Here is a 15,728-nt window from a genome sequence, read left to right as displayed (position 1 = left end):
CTGATTTTAGTCATCGTACGTGCTTTTTTTCCCCCCAGCAGAGAAATTATGATGTTACTGGTGGTCTTCTCTTGTTGAGTCTGCAGATGGTGCAAAATGTTTCTAACAACCAAATATGCCCAGAAAAAACCTGCGTTATGGCGATCTATTTAGCAAACACACGCCAAAACCGTAAAACACCAGAGTGCATACTTTAAATAAAGTACTTTACAGCTCAAATATAACTTCAGTTATTTTTCCTACTCACTTTACTGACAGAATATAAATGCACAGATTGATGACGACGCCGTTGGATATACAAACAGATGCCACACCCACCTGTGGTACTGAGTCTGCAGGAACTGAAACTCCTCCTTGATGCGATCCAGAGTTTCCGGGTAGGTTAGCTTCAGTGACTGGGGAGTACCCGAAGCTGCGGCGGCGGCGGCGGCGGCTGCAGCTACCACTGAGGCTGAGGACCCAGGGGGAGGCTGCAGAGGAGCCTGAGCACAGAGAAAAACATAAGATTTAGGGATTTCTTTGTAAACAAACTGAGATTTAATGAAAGTAGAGTGTTTACTAAAAGGTAATGAAACCAAATCAATATCCAAAATGTGATGTTTGCCAAACAGAGGAACAGCAGGGAACTATAGGGCAAAGCAGGTGTACGAGTCTGTCGTGTGCGGTTCTATTGTCAGAGGAGCATGGCCCGAGCAGGGCCGGCCAGAGAGGGTTTCAGGAACAAGAGCGTCTCATAACTGCCCATACAGGTGGACACCGGCTTTCTGCGGGTGAAAAACGCCTTAACCGGTACAGGACACGCAGGTGATCTGCAGGGAATATCAAGGTCACAGACCGCTCAGTGAGCCCGTAGGAAAAAAAAAAGTGTTCCTGCTCTCCAGGATGCAGTGAAGACTTAAGTCAAAATGAAGTAGCTGAGACGTGGGTGCGTCAACTTATTTTTATTTTTTTAACCCTACTGTGCAAGGAGTACGTTAGTGTTTCCGTGACAAGTGCGCACTCATTGCTGCTGCCTGACTCTTAATGTAGTTGCTGTGGACATCCATAAGGGCACTTACGTCTCACCTGCACACGCCATGTGTGCAGCGTTTGTGCACGGCCAGAAAGGAGCGCGTACTCTCACCTTAAGGCCTTGTCACACAGCCACTGCCTACATTTTGTGCATTTTCCACGGATGACATTTCATCTTGCGTGATCTACCTGATTCATGAGGGTTTCTTGCACAGATGCCTATCGAGGGTTTCGGCCGACGGGTCTTTACATGAATTTGGTTTTGAGATTTTCAAAATTTTCGGTTGATAATTACGCAATTTATGCGTATTTTACGTAGTTTATGCTTTATTATTGCGTAAATCTTACGCAGTTGTGCGTAATTTTTGTGAGATGCATTTGCCAACTTGTGGCTTTCCAAAGATTTCCATGTAAGTCTAACTTTTCACACATTCACCACCGATGCATAACTTTTATATTTCATATACAACGTACATATCATGTTAAATTATGTAATTAACGCACACATTTTGGGGCACGTTTGGCTTTTGCGTTGATTTGTACTCCTTCCGTGGTTTTAACATGGTTCATTTGTGATACATCTATGAACATTTTAAGTAAAGACCACAACTTTTATCACTTTTTCCACATATCTTTACCTATTAACAATTTTCATGCACGCAATACGCACAAAATGTATGTAGTGGTTGTGTGACACGGCCTTTACTGTAGAATGTGGCGTACGGACACCGTACCGAAGCACTTCCTGTACATCATAAGGGAATGTAACTTATATTGGCCTTACGAATACTTCACAATACACTTAAGATCCGGCCGCTCCTCAGTTCAACTCTCCAGGACGACCCAAAAACCTGCACGGCCGCTTACGAGCCAAGCCCCCCGTACGGATGCGTGTAACTAAGGCATAAAAGACAGAAATCATGAGCAAAGGGGAGGATGGAGTATGCAGCGTCTGTTACAAACCCATCTCCCAAGCCGGCTCTGCATGGTCCAGAGCAGTTAGACGCCAGAAGCCGCAGCAGTAATGCTGCAGAGCATGCAGACAAAAGGCAGCAAGCCGCTGGGACGGTCAGTGCAGACTGTCTGAGGCTCCTCCCCTTTCACACTCCAAACTCTGGATTTCATTCACAAATGCACAATTCAGTATGGTTTCCAATTGTTTGTTTATTTTTGGCCACGAAAAGCTGCTTTCACATATTTATGTACACTGAACCAATTTTCACTCATCAAATGGTTAAACCTCAAGACTCACATTTGATTTGAAGAGAAAATATTTTCATTTCAAAGTAAAACTGATTCATGGATTTATCAAGTTCTGGTTTCCTTTTTGTAAGATGTCAATTTGATTTTTTTTCATTACATTTAAAAAACTTGGGTTGCGGTGACATTTCTAAATTTTACAGTTTGACAACCACTAGATGCATCACAAATTCAAGTTTGTGAATTTTCTTAAGTATCGAGGAATTGAAATTTCTCTCCTGACAGGATTTTTTTTTTCATTTAAAATTTACGGTTAATACCAATAATTGCTAAATATTTTTGTGTTTTCAAGTCAGGACACATCATTTCTGCAGCGGAATTTCTGGTTATTGTTTTTTCTAGCACTGCTAATTTATTAGATTTATTAGAATTTTTGTTTTCAATCAATTCAAGGGCTAAAGCCACGTTAACCATAACCCTGCAGGGTGAATAATGTGCTGCTCTCCCATTATGTCTTTTGTTTTTAATATTGGCAAAAAAGATACAAGCATTTAACAACCCTGCAACCACATATCAGAGTGACAATGACATCATATCAGAAACATACGATCCAGTTCACGTCCACTTTGGGGATTTAGATTGACGAGGAAACGGATCAAATCAAGCAAAAAAAGGAGACACTAACAGACAAGGACATGTGTCCAGTTCAGGACGAGCATGTTTGACCTTTCCTGGAAATTAATTAAGAGAGGAAGGAAGTGCAGAAGAAACGGTTGGCAAACAAGCAAGCAAAGGAGGAGAAAATAGATGCTCCAAGACGGGCCACTGCCCCCGAGTTCCTCTCCGGTTTGAACAAGCTGCTCTCAATCTGCCAGATTCCTTCACTAAAGCGTGGATCCACAGGGACCCACTCCACCGTTACCCACACTCACCCCACATGGAGATATATAAAAAAAACGCCCCTCTCACCCTCCGCGGGTGGTTTCTCTTCCAAGCTCGGGTCCTCTACCAGAGGCCTGGGAGCTTGAGGGTCCTGCGCAGTATCTTAGCTGTTCCTAGCACTGCGCTTTTCTGGACTGAGAGGTCTGAGGTCTTTCCAGGTATCTGTTGTAGCCACTCCTCCAGCTTGGGGGTTACTGCCCCGAGTGCTCCAATTACCACAGGCACCACTGTCACCTTCACTTTCCAGGCTTTCTCCAGTTCTTCTCTGAGTCCCTGGTATTTCTCCAGTTTCTCATGTTCCTTCTTCCTGATGTTTCCATCGCTTGGCACTGCCACATCCACCACAACGGCTTTCCTCTGTTCTTTATCCACCACTACAATGTCTGGTTGGTTTGCCATTACCATCCTATCAGTCTGGATCTGGAAGTCCCACAGGATCTTTGCCCTCTCATTCTCTACCACCTTCGGAGGTGTTTCCCATTTTGACCTTGGGGTTTCCAGTTCATATTCTGCACACATGTTCCTGTATATTATTCCAGCCACTTGATTGTGGCGCTCCATGTATGCTTTACCTGCCAGCATCTTACATCCTGCAGTTATGTGCTGGATTGTTTCAGGGGCCTCTTTGCACAGCCTACACCTTGGGTCTTGTCTGGTGTGGTAGATCTGAGCCTCTATCGCTCTGGTGCTCAGGGCTTGTTCCTGAGCTGCCAGGATGAGCGCTTCAGTACTGTCCTGTAGGCCAGCCCTTTCTAGCCATTGGTAGGACTTCTTGATATCTGCCACTTCAGTTATGGTCCGGTGGTACATCCCATGCAGGGGTTTGTCCTCCCATGAGGATCTGTCCTCCAGCACTGTGTCCTCTGCTCTCCATTGCCTGAGACATTCACTGAGCACACTGTCATTTGGGGCCTTGAGCTTGATGTACTCATGCATCTTGGATGTTTCATCCTGGATAGTGGCTTCTACACTCACTAGTCCTCGGCCTCCTTCCTTGCGGCTAGCATACAGTCTCAGTGTGCTGGATTTGGGATGGAACCCTCCATGCATGGTGAGGAGCTTTCGTGTTTTAACATCCGTGGTCTGTATCTCTTCCTTTGGCCATCTTATTATTCCTGCAGGGTATCTGATAACTGGCAGTGCGTAGCTGTTTATTGCCCGGGTCTTATTTTTGCCATTGAGCTGGCTTCTCAGGACTTGCCTTACTCGTTGGAGGTATTTAGCTGTTGCAGCTTTCCTTGTTGCCTGCTCCAGGTTGCCATTTGCCTGGGGAATTCCAAGGTACTTGTAACTGTCCTCGATGTCTGTTATTGTTCCTTCTGGGAGTGAGACCCCTCCTGTGTGGACTACCTTGCCTCTCTTTGTCACCATCCGGCTGCATTTCTCGAGCCCGAATGACATCCCAATGTCAGTACTGTAGATCCTGGTGGTGTGGATCAGGGAGTCAATGTCACGCTCGCTCTTAGCATATAGCTTGATGTCATCCATGTAGAGGAGGTGACTGATGTTGGCCCCATTTCTGAGTTGGTATCCATAGCCAGTCTTGTTGATTATTTGGCTGAGGGGGTTCAGACCTATGCAGAACAGCAGTGGGGACAGAGCATCACCTTGGTATATCCCACATTTGATGGACACTTGTGCAAGTGGCTTCCCATTGGCTTCAAGGGTGGTTTTCCACAGCTTCATCGAGTTTCCTATGAAGGCTCTTAGAGTCCTGTTGATGTTGTACAGCTCCAAGCATTCAGTGATCCATGTGTGTGGCATTGAGTCATAGGCCATGTGTGTGGCATTGAGTCATATATATATATATATATATATATATATATATATATATATATATATATATATATATATATATGTATATATACATATACAGTTTTTGTCAGCTGCTTGCAGACATTTTTCTCACAAAAGCACACTCCCTGCACACCGCTGTCACACAGCAAACGAACAACAATGACCGTTCAGAGAAAAAACATAAACGGAGCACAAAGTTGCTCTCTCAAAAGAAAAATGAAAATCTTTACAGCTGCTCACATCGACTTATTTTAACCGCACATGAAAATATGAAGCCATGCAGAAAGTCTGGCTCTTTCTAAACGGTTTTAAAAGAATTCTAAATCAAACATTGATGCTGTCTTAGTGCATCACAACATTCAATCTCCACCCGTATACATAACCTGTAACTCCTCACAATTCCCATTAGCAAATGCTATTAGCCAGCCCCGCCCCCTGACCCGACAAACGGCTGAGCGGGCTTTAAAAGAAGAGGCCGGGCTAATAAGCCGACATGATGACCTCCGGGGAATTTATCTGAGCGACGACTCTCACCTGATAATTCCAGCCCCCCTTTTTTCCTTCCTGCCCCCACTGCAGCAAACAGCACACGTGCCTTCTACCCTTGAGCAAAGCTTACATCGACTCGCTGTCTACTGAAGTTCATATATCAGGCAGACACCGGTTTAAAAAAAAAAAGTGTTTTCAGCGTGTTCTTGTGGCATTTTTCTGATGACAAAAGACACATGTATGAAGAAAATTACGCTCAAATTGCATTTCTGAGTAATTCTTCATTCAAATCGTCGTGGGACTTTTAAATGTGATCAAATCACAAGTAAACCGATAATCAGAAAGAAACGGGATGACTTTTCTGTGGAATGAAGGCTTTTTTTTCTAAAGTTAAAGCTGCATTTGATCTGATTAAAAAGAGGAAAAACAATCCAATAAAGATGTTTTATATTTTGTCATAATGAGGAATTACAATATGTTTCAACCAAGGCAACACAACCAAACAGCTGTAACAATTTATCTGCGGTATCGCCACTGGTGGATGATGCGGCAAAAAAAACCCTGCACACATAAATTCAGCCATGAAAGACCATTAACGATGTGGTTTTCCATGAATGAAATCGTTCCCATTTTCATCAAGTCACCTCTAATTGCACCACAGGCAGGAAACCACCGTGACCTCACATCTTTGCTCTAAACCCCACCATGCAGGAAAAAGACATGCAGATGCAACAACACATGATCCAAGAACAAGCAGAGAGCCACTTTTCCAGCACACGTGCACGGGATTGGCAAACGACTGTAGACCAACCGCAAACCGCCTGTCATCCATCCACACACACACAAACACACACACACAGTCCTGGCGGTTTGATTCTGCAGAGGAGTTTTTTTTAGAAAACTATTTAATAGTTCAAGTTGTCAGAAAAGATGCCGGGAAACAGAAAAACAAAACGGCTTTTTTGAGATTAAAAACAAAAAACTAACCACGACAAACTCACTCAGCCCTCTTATGTGGTCTTTATTCGATTAAACCAAATCAAGTGGCTTTTAAAGCAGGCATGTCCAAAGTCCGGACCATGGGCCAAATGCAGACCGCATTCAAATTTCTACTAGCTCCTGACATAAAAATTAATAATATGTACCCCCCTCAGACCTTTCTAAAAATTCGGTATATGATTTGTTGTTTGCGATTGTCTAAAATCATAACATAACATAAATCATAAAAACAAAGCTGTCGACTGTAAACGAAACAAACAGATATTTGTTTGTGAGCAAAACCTTTGTGTTACTGTCCTTTTGACATTATTTACATTTAGAGGTTTGCAGTGAGCATTTAATAATGAATAATATGTAACATTTCATGTGAACCCAGAGTTAATGTTGACAAATGTCTATTTTTTATTCACATAGACTTTTTCTTCAATTTCATTTATTTCTTTCAAATTTGAAATTCACAGTAATTTCAGTAATAATGTATTTAGGTGTATTTCTGTTCTTTGTGAAGAAGTGAAAAGTATTCCGTTGCAATATTATCTTCATTAAAGACCCACTCCTAATGTTTTCTTGATCTATTTTTAATGCAGCCTATTTTATTATAATTGTGCCGTTTTAAGACAAAACTAAAATCCTGTGCCGTTTTCTAGGACAAAGTTTCTGGTAGAGCAGCAGAAGTTCATAGGAAATTTCCCTTCAGAGTTGTGTGGGGGTCTGTTGTCATTTCCCATCAACCTCGTGTTTACACTCCTGCTAGCTTACAGCCCCTCCCACCCCAACCCTAACATTAGCAGTGCATCACAAATGGGAGCAACATCGTAGCTATCCAGCCGCCGACTTTCAATCCGGATTCCAGCTCAGACCAGGAAAACAAAGACGTTCATGGATCTGTTTGAGAGTGGATGATCAGAATGGAGCGGAGCTGGGAGACTGTGACACGGCAATTGTAGTTTGTGCGCAACAACTACAAGCTTTTTTTCAAACTGGATCTTTTCGTCTGCTCTTCATTTGCCAGGATTTCACTAAATAAATACTAATAATCTTAATTTTCTTTAAGAAAACAAATTTGCATTTTAAGTTTTGCAAACTATGTGTTTAAATGTGTTTTACTATCTTTTATTTTACGCTGTAAGGGTTCCAATAGGCTGGCCCTCACACATTTTCACCAAATCTGACCCTCTTTGCAAAAGCTTTGGACCCCCCTGATGTAAAGTCTTTTTAACAGAACAGCGTTTCAACCATTGTCTGAATCTGACAACTGGATCAAGTTAGTGTGACGTCATCCAAGGAAAATGGTTTCCTCCAGGCTGCAATTGAAGGAAGCCAATTCAGTCGCCATTTCTTGCAATGCAGACGCCGCTAGACGTGGTCAGTAAGTAGGGATTGGTCCCAGTGGGTTTGGGTCATGGACATTCAGGAGTGAGCTTGTCCGAAGGCCACACCCCCTAACACTTGAAAGCGGGCTACACAAAGTTTGTCAAATGTTTTGAACATTGGAGCCAGCAGGCTCCACCTACTTTTATTGAGGCATCTGATTGGTCGGTTTCTAACTTGAATAGCTTGGAATAAAGAAAAAAAAATCATGCAAAAAAATTAGGATTATCAAGAAGATGTTGGGAAAAGTAGCAGAGCAAGAACATTTACTCTGACCAACAGAATGACTAATAGCTGTTTATATGTCCATAGAGGTCCATGGGATTTTGTCTTCTTGGAGTCGGTGGGTACTTCCTGCTTGGAATGCCAGGGGGGGAGGAGTCACTCAGTCCAGTTCTTAAATAAAATCAATGGTTTCGACCTCTTGTCAATCATGTCAAAGAGCAGGAAGGAAAAATATTGCTGAAGCTTTTGGCAAAAACCAGTGCAGTAGTCTAGCCGTTCTTTTCAGCTTTCAAAGCAACCTGCACCTCGATGCGACACACACACCTTACAATCAGCTCACCATGTACAGAGGAGCCAAAAACGTCCCCGTGGTGTTGGGTGAAATTCCAACCCTCTCAATCGCGTGACCCTAAAGCCCGCCTCTAAAGCTTTGATGCACATTCTGCATTAAATGAACAACTGCCTGGCCCTCAACCAAGAGATTACCAAGAAGAAAATCAGGGGGTAGATGGGGGCTTAAAGAAGAAAGGGGCAACACAAAGGGTTCCACACAAAAGTGAAGAAGAAGAAGAAGAGATGACTCCAAGTAAAGCATTTCTTCTACACAGAATGCTTCAACCAATAAAAATAGACCTGTACATGTCCTGGTAAATACATAAACTCAATAAAAGCTTCATTCAGATTCAAGCTGTTGCCAAAGAAAACCAAAATGTCAGCGGGCATCACATGTTTACACAGGTGCCCTTCAGCTTTTCATCTCCGCCGTTTCTTTACGTTGTTTAGTCTAATTTGGTAGGAGTTGAGTTTTGACCATCTGAGCCTTAAAGTGGGCGGGGTTTGTCGCTGTAATGTGGTCCAAAACTCCAAAGATGTCTTCCCGTGTGGCGACTTCACCTCGTTTTCTATCACAGCGTTCACAGCTCCTCCTGCTCAGTCTCTGGGATTATTTAAAGCCAATAAAGAAAAAGAGAGCAAGAAAGAAAAATCAAAAGCTCCAGGCAGCCCTATTTCTACCAAAATGTCTCCTCTGCAGACGCACCGTCATCCCATGTTTCCCTCAGTGATTCTCGAATGATCCGCCTAGTGTAACTGGAGCCATCAGCACCACTGGGATCTTATTTTAATTGAGCTGTTACAGAGATGCTAAAACCAAGAAAGAATCGATCGAAACCCGACCAAAATGGACGTTTCTGCTGATGAGTCTCCCTGTTGTAGTCCTGCTGTGACCATGCAGCCACGGCAGCCATCATCGCTCCTCGCCCGTCTGCCATGTTCGGCGTGTTTTTGGTGGTTTTTACGCACCACTGAAAACTGAGATTTTCATGGAAAGCTTTAAGAGAAAAGAGCTCCCACAACCAAAACAGATGCTACAGAAAACGGGAAAAAAGACGGAGGGAAACCCACTTCCTGTACGTCGTTAACCTTCCACTGTGTGACAAAAAAACGCCAAAGTTGAGCACTGAAGTCTTTGGACATCAAGCTCACCAGCTCCATTGTGGATTATGTACTTAATGTGTTTAATCCACTCATCTGAAAATGCCCAAAACCCAAACTGGATTGAACGGACCGGCTTGTTGGACGCTGAAAATCAAGGGTACAAAAAAAAATGTTTTTTCAGACTCATTGACTTTTTATTTTTAACTGAGACTAGGTGACCTTTCGAATCGGACGTGTGATTACTTTTTGATGTCTGTGAAGTGAACCGTCTTATTATTCCGTTTAGATTGGGATTCTCCAGAGAGGACCTGGCTGCAGACATCATTGGCAGGAAACGGAAGTCCCCCCTACTCTTAAAAACCCCCACTTTGGCTGTGTCCAAATGCCCGCCTTAACCCATAACTACTATAAAACTATATACGGTAGTGTGGGGACTATGTAGAGCCCTGAATTTTAAAGGCAGTTCAGACACCACGCTCACTACTTTTGTTTATTTAACGGCTGATATGACATCATCGATTTCACAAAGTTAAAATCTAATTAATATGAGTGTTTTGGGACGATTATTTCCACAGTCCACTGTCTTCTGAAGATAAAAAGGTTGATGGTTTATTAAAAAAAAATAATTTAAATAACCTTTTTTGGCTAAAATTGTTCCAACGGAATGCATTGTGGTCTATATTCACCGACCTAGTGAGCCTCAATGCACTGGTTTGTCACAGAGACTTCTGGGAAATATCTAGGGCACTGGATTTTGGAATTGCAGATTCAGACAGCACTAAAACATGGCGAACAGGCTATATAGTGCACTATCCTTCACTACTCACTAATGAGTAGGGAAGGAATTTGGACACAACCTTTATCTTAACTGGCGACCCCCACAGCTACAGTTTTTCCCATTTGAAGCTTTTTTCAAAGTTTTTTACAATCCTGAACACTTTTGTTTTGTGTCAGTTTTGAACGTAACAAAAAGATCACCATTATTACCCCCGTTTGAAGCTCATCTTGCTCTAGAAAACATTTTCTACTTTGAATGTTACCATTTATTCACCTTTTTTAGCTTTAATAATGGCGTTACAATCTGAAAACTGTCCATTTGAAAGTTATTATAGGTTTCCCTCCATTTCAGTTTTATTAAAAGGGTTACAATTATGAATATTTGCCTTAAAGTTTCATTTAAAAATATGCTGTATTTAAGTGGAACAGAATAAAGAAATTCTGCTTCCAGATCTCCTTTTGGTGACGTTTTATTCCGTACTATTCCTGTCTATTTTTGTTGTTATTCACACCTTGAACATTTGTTATTTCGAGATTGTAAGACTTTTCCGTCAATAATAATAGTAATTAGAAAAACAATTCCTCCACAAAGAACAGATAAAAAGAGCGCAAATATGAGGATTTCCTGTTTTGAAGTTTCAAAATAAAAGCACATGCTAATTAAAAAAGGAGACAGTGTGACCCAATTTTGTCATTTTAATGCATGTACTGTATTCAAATAAAATAAATTTTAAAAAAAACTTCTGCATCCGCCTACAGTTGTGTAATTTCCGCTACTCTATGATGTCAGGCCCCATCTAAAACAAAACAAGAGATTCAGTCTTTGATATTGGTTTCGACCAACATGTATCTAGAAAAATCAAATGTTGTGTTTCCCTAGAAGGTATCATAAAGTGAAGTATAGGCTTCTTCATTTTTCATTGACGCCACAAGCATGAAAAATTATTTTAATTTCTTTCAAATGGAGGCAGTGTTCTTTCCTTATCTAAAAAAACCTGCTGTCCTTTGATTCAGACCACTAATTACTCCGCTGACGCCCCAAGTCGATCATCTAGGTAAACACCCCCCCCCCCCCCCCCATCCATTTGACCAACAAATAGGAAGAAATGACAGTGGCACTAATCCAGAGTGTGCACGTGCACAGCAGCTCATGTACACAAGCGCGTGCACGTTTACCAATCTGTGAAGCTATGAAACAGGTCACTGTGTCACCGTCACTCAAAATTCTTCCTTAAAAACAAAAGCCCCCCACCCCCACCCGCCTTACATCAGCTTGGAGCTCCAAAGGGGGAAATTTGCTGGTAATCTTTCAATGATTACTTCACATAGAGAGGAGGGGCTCCCACGCACCTGTTTCATTAATGTCACCCCCCCACCTCCCCGTTCCCATCTTCTTCCTCCCGCATGCCTCGTTATTCAAATTTCCCCGCTGTCAGACCGCATTAGCGGAGCGCCGCGATTTGTCTGTCGGCTGGCTTAATTGCTGGCAGTGCCTCCTTTTATGAGGTGGCCCCCTCAGCTCGTTTGTTCCTTCCACTGAGACGCACCTCCATAACAGCTTGTGCAAACCCTCAGATTCTCCCCCCTCCGCCTTTCTTCCTCGCTCCCTAATTGCTGGTTGAGAACAGCAGACGAGCTCCTGATCGATGGCGAGCTCTCGCCGCTGGACAACAGCGGCGATAAAGAGCTAAATGCATGCAAGGGTCAGGAAAGAGGGGAGGTGGCGTTCGCTCAGAACCACCATCTTTACCCAAACGCCGCCGTGTTCTGCTGCACACAGAGCCAGACCGGGAAAACATGCCGAGGCCCGGAAAGTCCTTAAGGTTGGACTTCCACACACCACGACCCGGTTCTGTGGGAACACACATCCACCATTAGATATCAATGACAGCCTTCCAGTTCCAAATGTTTGCAGAGGCGCTTGGAATTCTGGGAAGTTTTCTTTGTAAAGGAATCTTTTTAAAATATTTGGCAGTAAAATAAGCTTCAGATTTTTTACATTTGTTAGAATGAAACTGAAACTGTTTTTTTTCCCAGGAATATTTGAAAAAGCTTAATGACTTTGTGCTTTCCTTGTTTTCTGAACGTGAGCGGCGCACTTTGACACGTCCATGTTATCAGAAAACACCCATGGATGAAAATAAACATTTTTAAAGTTAGTTTTTGCTAATATCGCAATTTAATAAAAGGCAACAAAATAAAAACCAAATATTTGAAACACAACATCAATATAATATTATATGTTTTATTTTGATAAGTCGTTCGGAAACTGAAATTTTATGCCTAAATTCAACAATGACCCTTAATTTTATTCACTTTTTTCTCCATTTTGGTTTACTTAACTGATTTATTCAACACCTTAACAAATAATTCAAAGTTTGAGTCAAACGTGATTATTTAAATACTATTTAATTTTATTTAAAAGCTTTATTTTGGCCGTTTTATTAGAAAATAGTAAACATTTATAAGTATATGTATTGGTTTATTTTAGATTTTTGCAGTTTTCAGGACTTATGAGTCTAAGGGAGGTTTAACCGTTTTTTCCCCCGACAGATGCTTATATTTATTTTTAAAATATTACAATAAATAAACGCAAACAAAGCTGGAAAGAAGACAGAAAATGGAGACTTATTGACAACCCAAACTACAGTCTAGTATTTGCCTGGATCGCTAACGTTCTCATTTCTATAAAAATGTCAGTAAATGTGGATTTAATAGATCCGTCACTTCCATTCCAGTCCTCCAGTGCTGACAGGCTGGGGTCAGCTCTGCAGTGGAGGGGGAACAGTTTACCGGGTTGAGTGCTCCTTCACTCTCAGGTGCCAACAAGAGCCGCTGATGGACACCCCCACCACCATCAACCAACCCCTGCTCTGCGGTGAATCCAGACCAACCGAACCCCCCCGGGACGCCCAGCCGTGCATTAAGATGTGGTTTGGAGCTCTCACAAGCTGGATGAGAGGGATCGGGTTTACCCCGCAGATCCGCAGCCCGGCTGCGCAGACGCTTCTGCACGATGATGTCTGTTTAGGTGAGTGATTGGGGGGGGGGGGGGGGGGTTATTATATTACATTATAGAAGCCTCAGTGCATGAAGTTTCACCTGGACATCCGTCTCACCGACATCCATGGAAACTTCACCCACTTCCAGATGATTCAGACACCAAGGTCACAAGGATGCCAGGTGGGGGTGGGGGTCTTAATTGATGCCTCTCCTCACAGCGGGGGTGGGGGGGGGGCGTGTTTATGCATCAGAAGCGTTTCAAAAGCTCTGCACCTGAACGCAGAGGAGGGCAGGTGAAGCTCCAGGTGAAGCTCCTGAGGATGCAGCAGATCTGGCTTTTAAAACTTAAAAACACGGAGGGGGGTCAGTGTTGAAACTTGAGCAGGGGTCTATGCAAGTTAAGATGACTCCCCACTCACAACTCATGGGTGGGTGGGGGGGGGGGGTGCACACAATTACACTGCTTCACGTGGGTCCTCTGCGTAATGGCAACAACGCGGTGAAGGGCTTCAGAAAATCCACAGAAATCACCCAGAAAGTTGGACATATTTGGGGGGGTGGGGGGGCTTCGAGTGTCAAACAATGCATTCATAAACTACAACGAACTGAGAGAAGCACTGTCTGACTCTCCCCCGCGCGAGGTCCCCGGAAATACACAAGAACGTGACAAAGACCAAGAATGTGGAGTAAAGAGCCGGAGAAGCTTTGGGCTCCAGGAGCCTCCGGGAGCGCGGAGCAGAGAAGAGTTAGCTTTACTCACCGGAGGTCGGTTCTGGGGAAACATTGTTACCGGGGGAGGAGGAGGGGGTCTGGCAGTGCGTCCTCGTGGCTCTTTCTCCTTCTGAGAGACGGGGGAAAGCTTCGCCTGGAAAGTGGAGCAGCAGCCGGTGCGCGCGTGCAGCCCTCACAGAGGCATTTGGCCCGGTTTCAGGAGAACGCCAGGGCCAGTCTCGACTCGCTCATCCCCCGGGCTCCAACACTCCTTTGTTCTGGGCTGGATCTCCGAGCCCACGCCGCTGTGGACGCGCAGCGCGGACGCGCAGGCGGACCGACGGACGCACGGCGGAGTGGAGGAAGAGAGAGACGGCCTGTCCGAAGAGAAACGAGCTCTTCTCCCGAGTCCAGCGACCACCGAACCGCAGATGGATGGAGGGCTCCGGTTCCGTATCCGTCACTCTGTGGCGCGAGGCCCTTGTTGGGGAGGGGAGGGGGTGTGGGGTGGGGGATGCGGTTTGCTTGTGGCTTCGCAGACGGACAGAGCAGCAGCTCTGAATGCAGCCGCAGCCTCTTTTGTCTCCGTCTTTTCACACAACACTCCCAGCTCCTCACCTCTCCCACTCCCCCTACTCTGCTCCTCAGCGGGACTTTACGCATGAAGAGCAACCTGCGGACCCCCCCGCAAAAAGGACAAAAAACTTGTATATATATATATAGAAACCACCACAACATAAAATGTAAAAACATCTTAAAACGGAAACAAGTTTTTTTTTTCAAAAACAAACACTTTTCCTCAAATGTTTTTTAAATACATAAATCAACAGATTTATGACATTAAAAACTTTATTTGTTTTTTCATTTTATGTCTTGAATATTTCTGTGTTCATTCGTCTGAAATAAACAGGGATTGAATGAAATCTCCACGTGGGGCTCGGCCTCGGCACGGTAAACACGGGTAAAAGTGGCCAATCAGCGCTCAGGAGGCCCACGTGGGGCCGAATGCCCGCGTGCTGATTGGCAGGCTACGGAGGCGCTGCGCTCCATCCGTCAGTCAGACTCAGTACGGACTTAACCCTTTCCAGGCTGCTTGCGGTGAGCCTGGTGCGGGGGGGGGGGGGGGGATTCAGCGGTTTCCTCCTTCCCACACAGCCGCGCGTGCGTTCAGAATCCCCCCCCCCCTCGTTTCATGGAGATAAATAGACTTACATCTGCTTCATTCTTCCAATGCGTGAAAAATTAATCGTGATCACGAGCGACTGGCCGACAGAGACAACGCGGGAGCAGAATGAGGCACCAGCGTGGGACGTGATGTGTTCAGACTGCACGGGAAACACAACAACAACAACAACACAATCCTGGGGAAAAACAACAACACAATTCGGAGGAAGACATGAGGAACAGAGAGTTTAAAAAAAAAGTGGTATTCTGGTGACACGACCCCCTTTAGCTGGGCTCCTAATTAGAGACAGAGATATTGAAAAAGCCATTTCTGTCAGTGGAAATAACAACCTGCCAGAGGTGGAGCGGGAAAATATAGACGGCTGTGTGTGTGTGTGTGTGTGTGGGGGGGGATAAATCTGTGCGTGAGAGAGAGGGGGGGGGATAAAGGATGAAGGACGGCGCGCGGGGGGGATGGGGGGATGCTGAGAAAGACGAGCCAGTGGGAGGGTTAGGAGATTGAACGAGAGCAGGAGTGCACAAAGGTGATGAAAAAAATGTGTATGTGCTTGTAGCCTGTGTGCGTGTGCGTGTGTGTGTGT

The 15,728-nt window shown here is 44.2% G+C and overlaps 1 protein-coding gene across 5 annotated transcripts in view; it reads right to left on the bottom strand.

Moving 5' to 3' along the window:
- Positions 1-14,601, bottom strand: part of tle2a (TLE family member 2, transcriptional corepressor a) — a 38,826-nt gene extending 24,225 nt beyond the window's left edge. For all 5 annotated transcript variants that reach the window (XM_078946332.1, XM_023954560.2, XM_023954561.2 and 2 more), the window contains exons 1-2: positions 14,012-14,601; positions 319-482 (exon numbers count right to left, since the gene is read on the bottom strand). In XM_078946332.1, coding sequence (XP_078802458.1) covers positions 319-482; positions 14,012-14,035 — 188 coding nt within the window. In that variant the 5' untranslated portion in view covers positions 14,036-14,601. The remainder of the gene's footprint in view (positions 1-318; positions 483-14,011) is intronic.
- Positions 14,602-15,728: the final 1,127 nt, after the last annotated feature.

This window comes from Oryzias latipes, chromosome 4 (assembly GCF_053564925.1).
Source record: "Oryzias latipes strain Hd-rR chromosome 4, Olatipes_Hd-rR_3.1".
Lineage (NCBI taxonomy): Eukaryota > Metazoa > Chordata > Actinopteri > Beloniformes > Adrianichthyidae > Oryzias > Oryzias latipes.
Note: the sequence above shows the minus strand (reverse complement) of the source record. Positions and strands in the feature narration are given on the sequence as shown.